The following is a 20,628-nucleotide window of genomic DNA, read 5'->3' as shown; positions in this document are numbered from 1 at the left end:
GTTTGCTTCGAGAAATCATTCAAATTTATATCAACATTGAACTTCCTTTTGTTGGTTGGTTAAACCAGAGACCAGTCCAGGAGCTTGGTCCAGCTCAGTCAGCCCATGAGCTAGGTGGTGGTGAAGCACTGTCAGGGTAGTTGCAGGAAGCCTAAGAATAGCTTCTGGTGCGCAGCCGCCACCCGCGCCTGCATTCATTTGTAATGTCTGGAGAACTGCTGCAAGGTACAGTACTTCTGGAGCCTGGAGTTATGGTTCCTGCGAGCCCCACCTCGGCGGCCCAGGAGGATCCCGAGTCCCGGCAGGAAGGTGAGCACGTCGTCAGCTGTCCTGGGAGGGCTGTGGGAACCTGCACCCACTCACGACTCTGACTCAGGAGGTACTGTTGCCACCTTAGGCTCTCCGTCCTGTCCTCTTGAGTCAGCTTCGGGAGAGTAGAGGGAGTGGGATCTGGCCAGGAATCCCGCAAATCGAAAGAACACAGGGAGCTTTGTACTCATTTGTGTGTTGGGCCAAGATTTTTTTTTTTCTTTCTTTTTTTTTTTTTTTTTTTTTTTTTTTTTTTTTTTAACCTGCAACTAAGTGATCATGAGCTACATTCTCACTTTTAGAAAACAAGCTTAACTCTGCTGTAAATATCTGTCCCATGCACTGAGGACAGATGATGCCCACAGTCTGCACAGTTGGTTTGGAGTAGAATCCAGTAATAGAAGTGAGCCAGTCCTTCTAACCCTCAAGTTCTTTGTATTTGGCCATGGAAATCCTATTCCCAATTTAATTTTTATTTGCCAGCTTAGGTTGTTTCATATGCTAGGGAAGTACTCTACCACTGAGCTACTTCCCAGTTACTGTATTGTTTTGTTTTAAGGAGGGGGTTTCTACACAGCCTAGGCTGACCTGAAACTCACTGTGTAGACCAGGCCAGCCTGGAACTCAGACTTCCACCTGCCTCTTGCTTTCCAAGTACTGGCTGGGGTTAAAGGTCTGAAACACCATGCCGGACCCTGTTAATTTCTCCCCTTCCTCGTTAATTTCTTAAAGCTAGTTTATATCAACATGTTCAGGTACAACGTGTAGTGGAATCCCTTCTGTTAAGGTGAGAAAACATAAGGGCACTGAATTAGTCATTCTCTCTCTCTCTCTTTTTTGTTTTGATTGATTTAGTGATGCTGTGTTTTTATCTCCGGTGGTTTTGTTGGTTTTTTTTTTTTTTTTGTTTTCTTATTTTTGTTTTATTTTGGTTTTTGTTTGTTTTTTCCAAGACAGGGTTTCTCTGTAGCTTTGGAGTCTGTTCTGGAACTCAGACCAGGCTGGTCTTGAACTCAGAGATCCGCCTGACTCTGCTTCCCAAGTACTGGGATAAACAGCCTGTGCCACCACCACCCAGCTCTCATGTGATTTTTATCGTCTTACAGCAGAAACACTGTAGATTACCAAGTTGTTTGTTTGTTTGTTTTTGTTTTTTGTTTGTTTGTTTGTTTCTGTAATGTATGTAGAAATTCACTGTTTATAGTTTGTGGAAAACAAATGTTGAAAGCATGTTCATGTTGTTCCCCTTGCTCCATACCTAAATCCTCATGAGCTTTGGAGCAAGGGGAGCTGTAGCGCCCTGGCTACCATCTATTCCAAGAATCTGGCGAAGGACTAGAGATTGAAATAAAGGCAAGACAGCGGGTCCTTCGTTCAATGGTAATGTAGAAATGCCGAATACCGTTTATTGAGGGGGAAAGAGCGGACTTAAATACTGACTTAAAGCAAAGTGGAAAAATTACAGGAATTTTAGGCTTAGCTCCTCCCTACAAGGTGTGTGTTTTCACCAGGTGTGTTATCAAAACAGGAAGAGTACCAACAACAGCCTTGGGGCAAGGAGTTCCAGCCACCAGCTTCAGGCTTGCTCAAGGTGCCTCAGGGGTCCATGCAGGGGCCCTCAGGGAACAATCCTCCATTATTGGTGGGAGTGCACATTCATACAACCACTATGGAAGTCAATATGGCTTTTTCTCAGGAACAGAATAGATCCACTTCAAGATCTAAGTACACCAATCTTGAGCATATCCCCCAAAGGACAATCCATCCTCTTCTAAAGACACTTGCTCAACTGTGTTTGTAGTGCTTTTGGGAGTTTTTGTTTGTTTAATAAACAATCAGATATTGGAAACAACCTAGATATTCCTCAACCAAAGTTTGGATGAAGAAAATGTGGTACATTTTCACAATGGAGGGAGGGGGAGGCGCAGAGAGAGAGAGAGAGAGAGAGAGGGCAGACCTCAAAGCATAGGTGACACCTCATGCAGCAGTGACACACCTTCTAATCTTTCCTAAATGGACCTTCAACTGGTAACCAAACATTCAGATATATGACTATGGGAACCATTGTCATTCAAACCCTCCTGTGACCCTTGGGTATACATTAGTCAATAATCCTGGTGGCCTCACAGACAAGAAACTGGAAAGGAGAAAACAGAAAGAGGCAATAAAGGAAGGAAAGGGGAGAAAGACTAGTAGAAATTTCACCCACCTTCCCTGAGACCTCAGGAAAGCACTTTGCCAAGTCTTAAGAGCTACCACTAACTAGCATTATTTATTTAGTAATCACTTTGTCCACGTTGCCTACAAAAAATAATAATAATAAAAATCTTATTACATAGGATTAGGTATGCTAGTGTCTTATCATAGCTTAGAAAACTAATGACACATAGCTTATGTCTAAAGTGATTTACATTTTCTACTAGTTGCCTTACACAGAGTTACTGGAATTAGAAATCTACCTCGTTGTCTTAATCAAGGATCTCATTCTATATGTTGAGGGGTCACTAATAGTCTCATAGTGTAGAAAAATAAAAGTCTCCACACTCGTATGGAGAAGGAGTGTAGGAATGCTGTTCCTTTCCATTGCTATTTTGTAGAAATTAATGTAAAATTTTCCCAGGGATACATGTGTGCTTGTGTGGGTTCATGCATGCCATGTACGTGCAACAGCTTTCACAGGCCAGAAGAGGGCATTTGATTTCCTGTGAGCAGCCACACAGGTGCTAGGGATTGAACTCTGGTTCTCTGCAAGAATAGTCCATGTTTTTAACCGCTGGGCCTAGAGAGAGTACTGTTTTTTCAGTGGGTGACTTAGAATTGCCTGTAACTCCAGGTGCAGGGAGTTCTAATGCCTCTGGCCATATGTACTCATGTATACATATCCCCACACAGGCTTAGACTCTTGCAAATGAAAGTCTTTGGAAATCATAACTGTTACCTTTGAAAGAGAACTTGTGTGGCTTCCAGAATCATCACAGGTAGTAACAAAAATATCTGAATTTTCCTAACTGGTTGTTGTGTGAAGTAAAATTTAGATTTCAAGATGTTTAAGCTTTAATAACTAGTGACATTACGGATCATGGGAAGTTAAGTAGGGCATTCGTCCTCAGGATCCTTATTTTTATTTTGTTTGGATTATCTAAATAGGAGGACTATATAATAACTAGATAGTTGAGTTTGTCATATTATTTATTATTGTTTTAGGTTCATACAAGGATGCAGATCCGTGCAATGATCCAAGTTGTCATACCACGCCAGGTGCTACTGTAAACACTCTTGTGCCAGAAGGAAAAAAAAATTCCACAGATTATCCAAACAAATGAACTTTCGTTTGATGAGAGATGCAGAGCCTATCAAGATTACATTTTAGGTGAGAAAGTTCTTTAAATATTTTGTTAACTATACTTTATTTTTTTATTTTTATTTTACATATCAAACCCAGTTCCCTCTCCTTCCCTCTCTCCCTTTCTCCTACCCTCTCATGTCCCCCCCACCACCACCACCCTCCCTTCCCACCCCACCCTGATACTCTCCAGGAGGGGTCATCTAAACTCTGTCAAGTCATTTGGAGTAGGGACTAGGCCTTCTCTCCTTCCTGTCTTGAGGTTAAGGGAGTATCCCTCCATGGGGAATGTGCTCGCAAGGTCCTTTTGTGCACCAGGAATACATCCTGCTTCCACTGTCTGAGGTGCCTTAGACTGCCCAGGCCTTCTCTCTGAGACCCATGTTCAGGGGGTCTTTTCACAGTTTTATTTTGTAAGTAGATTGTCCTCGGGTTGCCATTTGTTTTGAGAAAATGGATTCAGGTCAATGTATTAACTTCTTCTCATTTATACTTTTCCAATTCTTAATTTGTAGTTAACTGTAAGGCCTCTGAGGTAAAGGAATTCATAGCCAGCTTCTTGGAAAAGGTCCTTGAGCCATCTGGATGGTGTGCAGTCTGGCGCACTGAGCTGTTTGAGGTGCTTGTTGAGGTAAGTTGAATTATCTTAATGGAAGCATTTACCAAGCTTTTCTCTGTGTTTCTGACTTTTTGTTCTCCAGGTCCTGAATTGAATTAATCGGATTGTTGTTTTTAATCCTCCTGGGGAATCAATCGCTGGACATTTTTGAGGTTATATGTGATGGTTTTCATAATACATCCTCATACATGTTATGACATACTTTGTTCTCATTTCTTGTCCTCCCCACAAAGCCCTTTTACATGGTTCCCTCCCTCCCCCAAGTTAGTTTTCAGCTCCCGCTTTCTGTTCATTGTGTTCCTTTATCCTCTCCATTTTATTTTTATTTATTTATTTATTTTTTTGTTGGAGTCAAAGCATTTCTTTTATTTATTATCTTACATGTCGATCCCAATTCCCTCTTCCTCCCTCCACCCCTCCCTCTCTCCCATTTACCCTCTCTTCCCTCTCACCTGGACTCTAACCACCCTCCCCTCCCATCCCCCCACCCCAATTCCATGTGTAGGGGAATGCCATCCAGTTGGGGTTATGTAGATATGACAGGTCATGTGAAGTTATCCTCTCCATTTTATACCCCATTAACATCTTTTCCTCCCTTTTCATGATCTCTTTTCTTGTTTCTTTGTTACAAAGTCATATTATCTATTCATTGTGTGTGTGTGTGTGTGTGTGTGTGTGTGTGTGTGTGTGTGTGTGTGCTGGCTCGCATGTGTGAATGCATACATGGGGAAGTCAGAGCAGTTTGTGGAAATCAGTTTTATCCTTCCACCTTGCAGATCCGGGGCATTGAACTCAGGCAGTCAGCGTGGCAGCAAGCACCTTTATCTGCTGAGCCTTGCCAAACTCTCTGTGTTCTTTACCACAAATGTATAAATACAAACCTATGCCAGTAAACTTTTGACATTGTCATCTGACATTTTATATATTTTAGTGTCTGACTTTAGTAACTGAAAATTGTGTTATTTTGGAGGCATCCTGACAGTTTTTTTTTTTTCCCCACCTGCTTGTGTATTTTGTGATGAAATTTGCACACCTGTTGGTTAGATAAGTGCTCTGGTTTTACTTAGAGATCTTACATGGACAGCTTCCTCTTGAGGTTTTAGTTTCCACTGCCACTCAGTGAGAACAGTTATGCTAGCTCAACGCTGACCTTAGAAGATATAGAAATATACTTAAAGTTGATTAAAGTTCACTAATGCATCATGGAGAATGTGCTTTGAAGTTAAAAATTATTTAGAGTTAGTTAATCTGTATATTGTTAAGTTAATGAGATAAGGAGAGAGGCTGGAAAAAGAAGAAAATACAAGGGAAGCAAGGAATAAGAAAATGCAAGATTATGTGAATACATGAAGAGATTACCCACTAATGAAGAGTTCACAAACAGAATTAGCTGAAAGTCCAAAGGGGAGAAATAAAACCATCTTTAAAACCACAGGTGGGAAGGCATAGGCCATACTCTAAATGATTTTGATGATCCCTCCTGAAAGGCCTCTCCCTCCCTGTGTAGTGTGTAGGGAATGGGATGGGAGGAGGAGGGGGCAGTGGGGGATGGGAGGGAGAGGGAACTGGGATTGATATGTAAAATAAGAAAAAAAAATTAAAAATACAATGAAATTTTGTACTAAAGACAGAAAGCAGAGGTACAGCAAAATAAATATAAGGGGCAATAATAATAATAATAATAATAATAATAATAATAATAATAGTACTAGTAGTAGTAGTAGTAGTAATGTTGAAATGTTTGAACAACTTCTTTCTGGGTCCTTGAAAATTAGAAACTGTCATATGCACAGGATGGGAGAGGTAGAAAGTGACTGGACTAGGTTATAAATCGTATTTTTTATATGTTATAGTTTTGATTCTGGGTAACATCATTTTGAATTTCAGGTTACAAACGTGAACTTTTCAGCCTTGAAGGCAGTAGTGAGACTTTCAGAACCATTTGTCTATGAATCCCAGTGTTGTGATTATACCTTGGACGATATGAAGGGGTTTTTGGACCGGGACGAGTCTCAGCGGCCTCTACAGGAGTTATGGGTGGTGTCGGATGATTCACAGGAAACTCACCAGAAAGCACTTGCAATTGAGCATGTCAGGTAGAAAGGGATGTTGATGAATGTAACCTTGTGGTCAAAACTGTAAATTAAGTGAAGTAATTCCAGTCCTTTTCTGTCGTGTAAGTCCTTGTAAACCCTAGGAAAGGTCTTTACCTTTGCACATCCACACCCTAGGAAAATCTTGTCATCACTTCCAAGTCCAGAGCAGCTGGACTCAAGCATCTAGGAAGGTGATGTATGAGTCCTTTGGGAGGCTGAGGCTCCTAGGTTTCTGCTTTGAAAGAGTAAACTCTGTAAATTGGGAGCATAGGCGGCAGGTAGTGGGGAAAAAAATGTATAGCTCAATAAAAGATGGAAAAAAGAAAAAAAAAAGATAATCTCTGGAAGAGATGCATAGTGAGTCATACATAAGTACCTGATACTGTGTTGGTATAGATAATTGAGCTAGATATGAAATTTATTTACCAGGTGGAAAAGCGGAAGGCATTTGACCAACATACTACAAGTGAATTTGAAAGAGCATATAAAATTGGGAGTTTACATGGAAGGGATTTAAAGTTTGCAGAAGCGCTTTAAAAATACGTGCTAAAAATGAGTACATAGTTTATCTGAGATTGGTGTAAAAACTAATCAAGTATGAACATGATATAGAAGAGAAGGGGTGTAAGTGAGTTGGTAGAAATGGGAAAAAATTACCTGTGAATTGATAAATTTTGAAGCTGCTATTCATATTGTCTGTGATTTCTTTTATTATATGTTTGGAAATTTTTCCATAGTATGTTAATGTCTTGGAAGCTTTAAAGAAAATACAGATGTTTCTCTTCCCTCTGAGAATCTGATTTATTGGTTTTGATTAAGTTTTTTTTTTGTTGTTGTTGTTGTTGTTGTTGTTGTTTTTGTTGAGATGGACTCACTATATAACCCTTGCTGACCTGGAACTTAATATGTAGACCATACTGACCTCAGATTCACAGAGACCTACTTGTTTCTGCCTGCCAAGGACTGAGACTAAAAGTATATACCACCACCCAAGTAGGAAATAAAAGTCTTGGCAGTATACCAGGGGACTGTAATGTGTAGCCATGGTTGGGATCTAATGCTCTCTCTATATATGAAGTCCCTGCATCATCTCATTCACTGCTTTAATTAAAAACAGTAAGTCTTAGATTAATATCTGTCTGTTATATCTTTATCCCTTGTCCCCCGGAAGAGGGAAAGGCTACATTGATCTGCCCACTAGACATCAATCCTTTGGCAAAGTCAGCATCTCACCTGGAATAATACATTTAAAACAACATTTAAACCCCAGTTTCTTTACTGCCTAAACAAATGACACTGCCATCAGTAAATAGTTGTTATACAATGGAAATCTTGCCAGGGCTGCTGGTGATACACACCTGTAGAGGCAAAATTAGGGGCTCAAAGCCAGCTTGGTCTACAGATTATAATTTTATCTTAAAAAAAAAAAAAAAAAAACTAGACAGACCAAAAAAAAAAAAAAAAAAAACAAAAAAAAAAAAAACCTCACCCCATCCCACCCCCTTGAAAAAACAAGAACGAATCACTTTAACAACAGCATTACAATATTGTAGATAAACTTACTGACTTGAGGGCCTTTATGACTTGCCAGCTGTAGCAAATACCCCATATTGACTTATCTTAGAAAATAATGTGTACTTGATTTGTTGGTTGGTAGGACTTCTTTGATTTCCTTTTTATCTTTTACCTCTCCAGAATTCCAGCGCTTAAAACATAAAATACCTTTCTGATCTATAAAACTAAAGTTTTATATACTATTGTTATACGACACAATACCTCAACAAAAACAACCAAAGAAAGGGTTTCTTTTATCTTACTGCTCCAGAGAGGAACCTAGACCATCATAATAAGCAAGGTAGCAGCAGTATGATGCCATCCCCAAAACTTGAATAGGTAGAATGGAAGCAGAGAAATGACTGCAAGTACAGCTATGATAAAACCTTATAAAGCCTTGTGCCCAGTATTTCTTTCAGCAAGACTCCATCCCCTAAACATGTCTGAACCTTCCGAAACATTGCTACCTGCTGGAGACCAAGTGTTCACTCACATGAGCCTATGGGGGACATATCATGTTCAAACCACAATACCCACCTTTTGAGCCAGTAGCTTAAGCTTAAGCTTCTTTGCAGGTTTTTCTACGAAAACATTTGGAGAGGTTGGGATGAAGAAGAGGAGGATGAGTATGGCTATTTTGTCCGATGTGTTGAACCTCGACTGAGATTGTAAGTATTTATTACTGATGTGGTAGGTATACAGGAGCTTCTCATGTACAAGTAGTGCGATCATGACAATTTATTAAATAAACCTTGTAGGGGAAAACATACAACCTGCAGAGAGAGAGAGAGAGAACACTTCTGTTTTGCTTTGAGATAGACTCTATAGGCCAACTTGGCTTTGAACTTGTGATTGTCCTACCTCATTCTCACTAGTATTGTGGTAATAGGGCCTGTGTGCCACTATGCCTGGCTCTACTTAAGAACTAAATTTAACTTAAAAGTAGAATTTTAAAAACATCTAGGTTAAAACCTTGTAAATCTGAATTGTTGGAATCTGGACCAACCCAGGGCATCCTCAGAGATCCCAATGAAAAGGAAAGGGGAATAGAGAACTCTAGTTGTGTGTCCTTACTTGAGGCAAACTTGGCAAGATCCCAGTGTGGGGCTGATTCCAGAGGCTTGAAAGAGTTACTTTTGGCTGCTGGAAACCTGGCTTTCCGCTCTTAAGCACTGTGGTTATCAGTCCTAAGGTATGAGGAGTCCCTCTGTTTTCTTTGCCAACATCTGATTTAGCTTTCTGCTGACCTTGGCCATTTGGCCCCTTGCAAGCAGTATAGAAGATGCTCTACTTGTTAATAAAGTTGCTTGGAATAAGTCATCAGTTTATGAAAGTCCTCCTAGCCACAACAATCTGTTTCTCATTCCTCTCCATTCCCCCCTTGACACCTATACGTTTGGGACCCTTATTCTTGTATATTCCGTTCCCTGAATAATATTCAACTGAGATAGTACCTTAAGAATCGATCCTCAGTATTGCTCAGATAGCACAAAAGAGTGCTAACACTAATGGTAAAATAAGCTAAAGTCTCGGGGGGTGGGGGGGGGGGACTAAATCACATGTTAATGATTGGAAAATGTTCTGGAAAAGAGAATGGATTTTCAATTTGGTTTTAAACTTTCAGGTATTATGATATACTTGAAGATCGAGTTCCCTCAGGACATGTTCATTACTACCAATATGTTTTGGGTGAATGTGAATTCAGTTACATCAAATATTTAAATCTGATGAGTAGTAGTTTGACAACTTCTAATTATGCTGAGCAGTCAAAGATGCTGATGGAAGGGCTAAATTTGTTTTCAGACATTGAATTCTGGAAACGGCACCTAAAACTCTTTGATAATCCTTTGTTGAGGTATGTGTTCTTATTATTCTTAATTATTTAGCATATCTTTCTAGCTATGTTAGTGAGAACTGATGATTTTTGTTTTGTTTTGTTTTGTTTTTGTTGTTATTTTTTTTTTAAGATATCTTTTCGGTTATCCTGACAACTTTGTCATGAAACCCAAGGGCACTCGTCAAAATGGCCAGAAGGTTACCCATGTGGTTTCCTCCACCATGAAGACAGGTCTACTGCGGTCTCTGTTTAGGGACAGATTTTGTGAGGAGTCTTGCAAAGAAGAAGAAACAGAAATTCAGGTAAAAGTAATTATTACTCTATGTGACTGCTCTTGATTAACTCCAAATTTTCATCAATTCTACAAGGCGTTTGCAGGAAGTTTCTGGAGTTGGTTTTCTGTGAGATCCAATTAGTAAGAGCACTGTTGTTCTCTTTCAGTGAACGCAATGCACAAGCACACACTGGGCTAAGTGCACTATTAAAAAAAGATGATTTTTTTTTACATGACACATGAAGGCGATTAAAGTAATACCTAAGTGGCTGTGGGGGGGATGTATATTTATATAATATGTTGTTTTCTAGTTCCATAGTGATATGTTGTCTGCTATAAATGCCTGCCATGAGGGTGACACTGTTATTATCTGTCCTGGCCATTATGTGGTTCACGGTACCTGCACCATAGCTGACTCTATTGAATTGGAAGGTGAGTATGGAGTATCGTAACCAAACTTTCATTCATAATAAGTAAACAGTAAGTTAGCGATCTTGATTAACTCCATGATTCAACCCATCTGATTGCAAGTGAGGTGCATTGACACCTTAAGGATATTTACATTGTACACTATTAGGAACAAGTATAGGTTCCGGCAGATAGATCTATTTCTTGTGTGTGTGTGTGTGTGTGAGAATTTATTTGTTATTTATCTTACAATGTAGCAGGCTTCCTTCATACATGTTCAGTTTCAGTGTACCCATGCTACAACCCCTGCCTCTCATCTCCTTGCTTCCCTACCCCCGTTTTAACCTTTTGATCCCCAGTGTTCCCCTTTTACTTACATATCACCTGTGTTTGATTATTTCTCACATCCCTCCCTTTGTGACATGTACATACATACATGCATCCCTTCTCATCTAAATACAAATACATAAAAAATTAGAAACTAGGGTACACATATAAGTGAGAAAATGAGGTGTTTATCTTTCTGAATCTGGATTCCCTCGCTTAATATTTCTACTTCCATTCACCTGTTTGTTTTATAATTTCATATTTTCTTTTTTAGAACTGCTTTGTATATATGTACCGCAATATGTATATTGTGTCTACGTACCACAACTTCATTATCCACTATCATTTGATGGATATGATTTCCATAGTCCATATTACATTTCCACTAATAATGAATAAGAATTTTTCTTGCAGCCAGGTGGTAGTGGCACACTTAATGCCAGCACTCAGGAGGCAGAAGCAGACAGATCTCTGTGAGTTCAAGGACAGCCTGGTACTACAAAGGTACAAAGCTACACAGAGGACAAAAAAAAAAAAAAAAAATTTTTTTTTCTTTTTCCCTTTCTGTACATCTTCACCAGCATTTGTCAATCATTTTCTTAATGATGGTCATTCTGACTATGGTGATATTTAATTTGCATTTCCCTAATAGCTACGAATGTGAAATAGGTTAAAGCAATTTATTGGCCATTTGCACTTCTTCTTTGAGCATTCTCTATTTATTCAGTTTCATGGCCTCCTTTTTCACTGGCTTCCTTGTTTTGTTTTAATTTTTTGAGGGACTTTTTTTTTGGGGGGGGTGGGGAAGTGTGGGCAGGGGTTTGAATCAGGGTTTATCGGTTTTGCTTTGGAGCCTGTCCTAGAACTAGCTCTATAGACCAGGCTGGCCTTGAGCTCAAAGAAATCAGCCCTCCTCTTTTGAATGTATAGCTGGAGAATATTTTGTCCCTTTTTAAAGGGTACATTTTACCTCAATTAATCAGACCCTTTTCCTGAAACTTTTTAATTTCATGATGGCAAAGTTATTGTTTGTTGGTCTTATTTCCTTGAATACATGGAATCCTTACCTATGCATACTTCTTGAATTATTTTCTGTTATTCCTCTAACACTTTCAGAGTTTTAGGCCTTATGTTTAGACATTTAATTTATTTAGGATTTCTCCCCCCCCCCCATCCAGGATAAGGGGCAGGCATGTAGTTTCATTTTTCTACACGCATATATATATCTTTTTCTAAAAAAGCACACTGTTAAAGGAACTGCCTTTTCTACAATGGATATTTTGGGCACCTTTATTAAAAATCAACTGGTTGTAGCTGCATGGATTTATATCTGGATTTCATTCGTCAGTAACATGCTATTTTTTGATAAATAGTGATACTTTTTTTTTTTAAAACTCATTATTGCTTTAACTTTATTAGGACTATTTTTAAAACAAGCCAAAACATTGCTTATTTTCCTTCTCATTTTACAATTTTATATACGTATACTCTGTTACGCTTTTATTTGTCCTCTCGTTACCTTGTATCACCTCTCTTTACCATATGAACCACTCCTTCCTACCTAGTACCTTAATGACTACACCATTATGGAAAAAGATAACCCCTCCTCTCCAGCAACCATTAGCGATCACTAACTCCTCAGGATGGAATGAGGTTTCATGAACATCTCATGTATCCATGATGGGAAGCTGAAGAGCTCAGTCTTGCATAGGTATCCAAAAATGCTGCTTGTTCATGGTTGCAGTGACCATGTCATGGATGGATGGCAGCAGTTCATGATACTCTTATCCAATCTTCTGATTTGTAAATTATTTGATGCCCTGGCTTCTGTAATGTTTCCTGAGCCTTGGGCATCATTATCCATACATGAGGGTCCTTCCATTTCAAACTTTTTTTTTTAATTTAAATTATTTTTGGTTTTGGGACTTTTGAGGTTTTCAAGACAGGATTTCTCTGAGTAGCAGCTCTGGCTATCCTGGAACTTGCTTTATAGACCAATATGACCTCCAGCTCGCTGAGATCCCCCTGCCTCTGCCTCCCAAGTGCTGGAATCAAAGGTGTGTACCACCACTGCCTGGCTAATTTAAATTCTTTTTAAGTTTTTTTTTCCCTTTATAAAGTACTGTTTCTGTATAGTTTTTTTCATGCTTCCTTAGTTTTTTTTTTTTTCTCCTTTTCCCCATCTTCACCTTATCCCCCATATCCCTGCCCAAACCTAATCCTTCCAGTTTCATGTTCCTGGCTTTCTACCTCCTCCCTTAGTGCTTCTGGTGTCCATGTCCATGGCCTCCTCCTTGCCTCTCTAGAGAATTACATTGTAAGTAAAAAAACAAAACAAAAAAAATCTGAATTTTGAAACTACGTAGACAAGAAAGAAAACATGAGTTTCTCTTTCTGGGCCTAGGTTGCTTGGTTTAATACTTCCATTAATTTTCCTGCAGGTTTTGTACATTCATTCCCTTATGGCTGTATGAAATTCCATTGTGCATATCTGCTTGACTTTCATTGTCCATTCATTTGTTGTTAGACATTTAGATCATCTTAATCATTCCGTATGTAGGCAATCCTCTTCACTTAAGTGTTTTACTCTCTTTCTTAGGATATGGTTTACCAGATGACATTGTCATAGAAAAGAAGGGCAAAGGAGGTCCTTTTGTGGATTGCAAGGGTATGGAAATTAAAATTTCAAGCATAAAATTTATTCAGCATGATTCTGTGGAAGGAATGTTAAGTAAGTATCTGGTGTATTATTTGTTTGAGAGAAAAGTTGACTTTTCTTGGGAGATGCAGTTTAATACCACTTGAATATATGGATGGCTGGTAAACACTGGTGCAACACATTTATGAGCCCTCATAGTGAAAAATTACTCAGCTAATTCTTGAAAGCTTGTTTCTTTTCAATTAGTCTTTTGTTGTGGTGGTTTGGTTTGGTTTTTGAGACGGGCTATCTATCACTCTGAACCTAGCCATCATGACAAATGGCAATCTTGCCTCAGCCTCCTGATCCCTGACTTGATAGGCATATTTCACTACACCTAATACTACTAGTATAACAGTGTTAAAGTGATGGAACCCTTTGGGCATTTTTCCTAGTAGTAAGTAATTAGATTCCTGGGACTCTATCCTCAGGAATGGAGCAGCGGATCAGTTCCCCTGAGAGTATGTGCTTATAATAAGAATGAACATGATACCTCTGTACTCTTCTTCCTTGCTAGAACATGTGCCCCTTGTACATGTGATTCTTCGATTCTTTTTCCTTTATGCCTCTCTGCATTGTAACATTTCTGAGGAGATTTTATCAGATACCATGCTGTTCTGATACATGCTGTACAGATACCAGAGGCCTGTGTGAGAAACTTTGTTATAGACACACCCAAAAGTCCAACACATTGCTATAGTATTTGTTTTATAGGCTATGTATCCACCTGCTTTCAAGGTTCTTCTTGTATTTCCAGGGTACCCAGCAAAGGTGTTCATTGGTGCAATAATAAAAATATTATATATATATATATACATATATATATATATACATACATACATACACACACACACACACACACACACACACACACACAGTTTTTATTGTTTGTTTCTTGAAGTTATTCGTGCGCATGCGCGTGCACCTGCCTGCCTACCTACCATTTTGGGGGCTGGGGCGACAGTCAGAAAACAACCTTGTGTGTCAGTCATCATTTTCCACCTTGTTAGAGGCAGGGTCTCTTTGTTGTTAACTGCTGTTTATGCCAGGTTAGCTTGCCTGGGATCTTCTGGGGGATTCTCTTGTGTCTACTACCTCTCCCTCTCGTCACATTATAGGGTCACTAGGATTACCTGTGTGCATTATTGTGTCTGAGTTCTGGGCATTTAAACTTAGGTCGTCATAGTTAGCAAGTGCTTTACCCATTGAGCCAGTTGTTTATTGCTTTTAGTCTTTAGAAAATAACTCAAAAGTAGCTACTGCTTGGTAATTTGAATTTGTTACAAAATTTAAATATTACTCTGAAAATGTCCCATTGTCTGAGTATGATCTAAATCCCCACAGTATGTAGGGACGTTCTACTTTTCCGTTCCGTTTTGGAAATATCAGCCATCTTAACCTTCATCATAACCCTGATAAAAGTTGTAGCTTTCCCCCTCTGAGAACATCCTTCCTATAGAAATACTTATTGAATAAAAATCGTGTCATTCTTACACCTGAATGACCTCTACTTACTGGTTTTCTTTCTTGATCTCATGAGACATGTGCTTGATTATTTTATTAAGAGTGGTCCCTGGACAAGCAAATCGTATTAATTCTCCATATGTAAATAAAGGAGTAGGGAAAAGTGATCTAAATCGCCAACAGCATGGGTGATTGTGAGTTTACTCTTCTCAGCAGGAAGCCTTTCGGCTCTAGGAAAAAGGTGTGGGCTAATTGTTTGCATTTGGAACTCCTAAGAGACCACGGTGTTGTAAGAAACATTCTTATGTTTCAAAGAGGCTGAATACCCGACAGTATAGGTTAAGTACATACATAGTCTTAAATGATCTCCGCACATTAACTTGGCTGCAAAGGGCAGTAAAAAAAAGGTTGCCTTTTGTGTCTCGAGAGATATTTTTATAAATAGTTATCACAACATCTAATGTTAGCTGTAAACTGTGTTCTGATAACTGGTATATCGCTTAAAGTAGTTGAATGAATATTTTTGTGAACAGGGATTTGGCGTGGCAAGACCACACTGGAGAACTGTGTACTGCAGTGTGAAACTACGGGAGTCATAGTACACACAACAGCAGAACTTTTCATGAAGAACTCAGTTGTATATGGCGCCAAGGTACTGCTTTGTCTTTCTTTGGGAAGAAGTAATTATGGTGTTTAGTTCAAAATAATAAGTCAAGCAAGTAAGATACCAAGATGTAAATCTGTTCTTTCAAGCAGAATTTAGACATTAATAATCTCCGAGTCATCTAAAATTTAGGTAGTCGTTAAACATAAGACCTCTGTAGCATTTTATAAACGAGGCACTGTGAGGGAAAATGATAGTCTTTCCCTATGATAGATTAACCTTAAGAAGTATAGACCCTTAAGATTATTCCCTGGTGGGACTGGAGAGGTGGCTCAGTGCTTAAGAGCATAGCATTATACATACTGCTCTTGGAGAGGACCTTGCCAGCAGACTATGGACCGTTTGTAACTCCTACTCCAGAGGATCTGACGCCCTTTTTGTGGACTCTGGCCTCTGTAATCACCTGTGCACATTCCTACACAGACGTACACACAGTACACGTAAATAATTTTTAGAATATTTTTAAGAGATCATAACTTCTTAAATATTTCTTTCTAACAATTGGAGCTGTTGCTTTAAGTGCTTGAGAATTTCATGCATGCATGCATGCATACACATATGCACCTCCTTTTCTCTCTCCAGTTCCTCCCCTACCTCTCTAGCACTTTTCCTCCCAACCTCATTGGCTCTCTGTTTTAAAACCCCTCTGTTCATCATTTATTGCTGCCTATATGAGCATGCGTTAGGGCCATGTGATGGCTTCCCTGAGGATGAGACCCCTTCCCTGGGCTTGTCTATTTAAATGCTTATCTCCATCTAATTATTGAAATAGTGATCGTTTTAAATAACTACATCTTTCAACAAAATTGTTAAATAAATATACTGATATCATCAGCATAGGTATGTTTACAATGAAAATGGGTAATAAGCATTAAGTGTTTCACTTTGTACTTTTTGCAATGTGTATCTTTATAAGTGTATATATTTTATGTGCATGCTGGTGTGTGTGTGTGTGTGTGTGTGTGTGTACTTGTGCATATATATAAGACAGAAGTTGACATTGAGTATCTTCCTCAATGACTTTTTAAGTAATTTTTTTTTTTTTTTTTTTTTTTTTTAAAGTAGAGTCTCTCACGTTATCTGGAGCTCAGTTAGTTTGTCGAGACAATGAAATCCAGTGGCCCTCCTTTCTGTCCTCCCAGCACTGGAGTTTCAGGTTCACACTGTTCTGCCTGGCTTTTTATGCGTGTGTTTGGGATCCACACATTTCATGCTTGCGTTGTAGGCACTTTAGTAAAGGAACCATATGGATTAGGATTGCCTATTCGAGGCCAGTAAAATGACTCCGTGGTTTAGATGCTTGCTGTTAAAACACGAAAGCCTGAGTTTTGGTCTGAGAACCAAAATGATATAAGGGGAGAACCAACACCTACAAGTTGTCTTCTGATTTCCACAAATAACACGATGGCTTGTGTGTACACACAGACAGAGGGTGAGTGAAGTTATGTAGGCCCACACAATAAAGACATGTAAAAGGAAGACCTAATAAAAGTTACCTTTGAAACAGTGTATTTTTTTTTTGTAGGGTGGTGGTGGCGCACGCCTTTGATCCCAGCCCTTGGTAGGCAGAGGGAGGTGGATCTCTGTGAGTTCGAGGCCATCCTGGTCTATAAAGCAAGTTTTCTAGGACAGCCAGAACTGTTAGAGAAGCCTGTCTCAGGGGGGGAAAAAAAAGTATAATTTGTGTTTTTCTTGTCTGAAAAGCTAAGAAGTTATAGTAGTTAAGCCTTTATATAATCGTGTCTTTTTAAATATTTATTTTATTTGCATGTATTTGACTGTTTTGCCTGCTTGTATGTCTGTGCATCACATGTAATCCTGGTGCTCAGACATACCTTCTGGAGGCCAGAAGAGGGTGTCTGATCCGTCAAACTGGACTAAAAGATTATGATTTATGATTTAATAAAGTTTGCCTGGGGGTTTTAGAATGCAAAGCTAGCCACAAAGCCATTGAGGTCAGGCAGTGGTGGTAGATACCTTTAATCCCAGGACTCCGGAGACAGAGGCAGACGGATCTGCTCACACAAAGGTGATCATGGCACTTGGGAATCCCATGCCTTTAATTCTAGCACTAGGGCAATGGAAACATGAGTGATATGGCTGGGTGGAGAGAGGGTAGATAAGGAAGAGAAGCAGTCAGTTTTAGACAAATTTATCTCCAGCAACATGGAAGAGGCAGCAGTCTAGGATTCTAGTGGAGAGAGCAGTACAGTTTAGAGATGCAATCAGAGCATGTCATCATCACCCCTTCAACTTCAATCTGAGTATTGGTAGAGGTGAGAAATGGCTTTGCTTCTCTGATCTTTTCAGCTTGAACCCCAATATCTGTTTCTGGGTTTTTATTGCTTGTGTTACGTGAGCCACCATACCGGTGCAAGGAACTAACTAACCCTCTGTATACTCTGGAAGAGCAGCCATCTCAATAGCCCCTACTCTAGATTTTCTAAAGCTGGTACCTCATATTTTATAGGGGGCCGGTATAGAAATATATCCTGAGACTGAGTGTACACTGACTGACAACGAGATCCATCACTGCAAGGAAGGGATTCTCGTTAAGGTGGGTAACATTTTTTTCCCCCCCTCTCTCTAAAATTTACAATGATTTTGCCTAAAAAAGTTATGTTTATTTCTCATGCCGTGTATAAATAATACATATATTTTATGAACACTAATAGTGATTAAAAAATCTTCTGGTAGCTGGGTAGTTGTTGGATGACACCTTTAATCCGAGCACTAGGGAGCCAGCCTGCTCTACAGAGTGAGTTCCAGGATCTTCCAGTAATCTTTTGTCATCTTTAAATCTGCATGAATGACAGCAACACTTTGAGCTCACTGCTACGACTTGCTAACATAGCTTTTGACTTCCATTTTTTTGAGCAGTGTGGGAAAACGGTAGAGAATTGATGAAACTTGCGTAATATGACAATTCCTTAACACAACTGTTTTCAATGTCACAGGGCTTACTTACGGATTGTTATGATCCCAAAATTTCTCTGATAAATAACATCCTACATAACAATGAAGGTTATGGAGTTGCTGTGGTGACGCCTACAGGTGCCCGCTACCTAAAGGAAAATGCCCAAGATGAACTTAGTGGTATGATATATTTAATAATTTAATTAAAATATTTAAATGTACTTATTTATTGAATACAAAATTACATCTAATTCACAGTATTTCAGCAATAAATTCTGGTGACAACTTCAGTTTTTCTGCTTCCTTAAAAATTGTTGCCGGAAGTCTGGCACTTTAGCTCGACTTGAGAGTGCTTGCCTAACGTGCACAAAAGTGCAGGCCTAGTCCCAACACTTGGGAAGGAAGATCAGACCACAAGGTCATACCTAGCTACGGAGAGTCAGAGATTACTTTTCAAAACAAGACAACAACAAAAACATATTGAATATGCTTGGTCATTAAGATACAGAAGTTCGGTGATGCCATTGTAGAGTCTAAACTTGAAAGAAGAAGCTTTCAGATTTGACTTGTCTTCTTGTAAGTGTGTTTAAAAAAAAAAACAAAAACAAAACAAAAAACAGAGTGGCTTCTGTAGGTATTTGTGAAGGATGAAAGATGGAAAATTTTATGGATGAGAAAATTTCATGCATGGGTAAAAGTAACCACCACCTTTTCTGGCACACAATGGAAATTTGTGATTTTTTTTTTTTTTAAATAAAATATGAGACATAAAGAAGTGTAAAAGCATTGGTGTGGTGATGGAAATCGTGAGGCTAGTTTAAAGACTAGGCCTCCTTATCATCATTCAGGGTCCATTCCACTCAGGATGCAGCAAGGTAAAATTGAGATGTCTGTTGAAGAGAATCTGACCGGGAAGCTCTGGTGGAAGAAACTAATTCCTATTTCTGAGTTCCTTTTTCGTCAACCCAGCTAGGAAAGAAAATTAAAAAAAAAAAAAAAAAAAAAAAACGTTATACTTTGCATACTAGCTCCCAGTGCAGAGCGTAGCAGATAGTAAATGTCCAGGAAAATGTCTGTCCAGTGACTGAAGTTCTAGGTTGAAGAAGGTAAATGTAGTTTAAAGTTGGTGACCCTGTTAGTGTCAGGAAACTTTGTAAGAAGATTCACTGAGAGTCTTATAGTAAAGAATTAGTAAAATCCTGTTTATAAACTCTTGGTAGAAAATACTTGAGTCTAAATAGATTGTGTCAGAAATGCCCCTCTGTTGGTTTAGACTGTATATTTAACTTTATTATAATTTGTTTCCACAGACAATAATACAATCCAGGAAAATAGAGAGGTGGATGCCACTGAAGAAGGATTAGATTTGGAAGAAAGGCTTCAGGGTGTTGCTAACAAAATGGAGCATTCTGCCACAGATGACTTTTCTGAACAAGCTAAGGGAAGCTGTGAAACTATAACCGAACCACTTCCTACTTCCACGAAAAAAGGCCAGGTGAAGAAAAGATTGAGCAAACCTGTGATCATAGAAGCTGAGGGCAACATAACGTCAGAGGAGATATTTGTTGAAATTACGGGAAACCAGTTTAAGCGGAATGGCAAAGGGGGTTTTGGCATATTTCGTTGTATTTTGAACACGTCCTAAGAAGAATCATGCTGCTTATGTAGTTGACTTCATTTGCTTCATGGCTGTATATTCTTGTAATATGTTGTAAGGAGTACGGTTTTTCTGCCCGCCGCCTGCTCTTGTTCCGCCGCCACGCCCGCCCCAAATAATACACAGAGACGCTGTATTTGATACAATACTGTTGGCCCGGTTACTTGTTTCTTATCGGCTAGCTCTGCCTTTAATTATTAACCCATTTCTGCTGATCTATGTATCTTCACATGGCCTTCTCTTACCGGGGAGGCGGCTGGCGTCCAGCTCTCTCCTGACTCTCCATCTTGACTCCTCCTTACTACTTCCTATTTCCTCCTTGTCTCCTAGTCCCTCCTATCTTCCTTTCCTATTGGCCAACAGTGCTTTATTATTAACCAGTATGAGAAACATATACAGAATGACATCTCCCATCATCTCCTCTTTTCTGTCTAAATAAAAAGAAGGGTTTTAACCTTAGCA

At 39.2% G+C, this 20,628-nt stretch overlaps 1 protein-coding gene across 1 annotated transcript; it reads left to right on the top strand.

Moving 5' to 3' along the window:
* Positions 1-203: 203 nt before the first annotated feature.
* On the top strand, positions 204-20,154 carry LOC127220757 (SHC SH2 domain-binding protein 1-like). Its single transcript, XM_051182678.1, is given in 14 exon segments — positions 204-309; positions 3,514-3,601; positions 3,603-3,679; positions 4,168-4,283; positions 6,159-6,367; positions 8,497-8,589; positions 9,546-9,776; positions 9,889-10,060; positions 10,344-10,464; positions 13,367-13,498; positions 15,463-15,581; positions 18,064-18,150; positions 18,551-18,686; positions 19,820-20,154. Coding segments are annotated over 14 exon segments (2,022 nt in total).
* The last annotated feature ends 474 nt before the right edge of the window (positions 20,155-20,628 follow it).

The sequence above is a fragment of the Phodopus roborovskii genome, unplaced genomic scaffold, assembly GCF_943737965.1.
Source record: "Phodopus roborovskii unplaced genomic scaffold, PHOROB, whole genome shotgun sequence".
NCBI lineage: Eukaryota > Metazoa > Chordata > Mammalia > Rodentia > Cricetidae > Phodopus > Phodopus roborovskii.
This window is presented reverse-complemented; position numbering and strand designations above follow the sequence as displayed.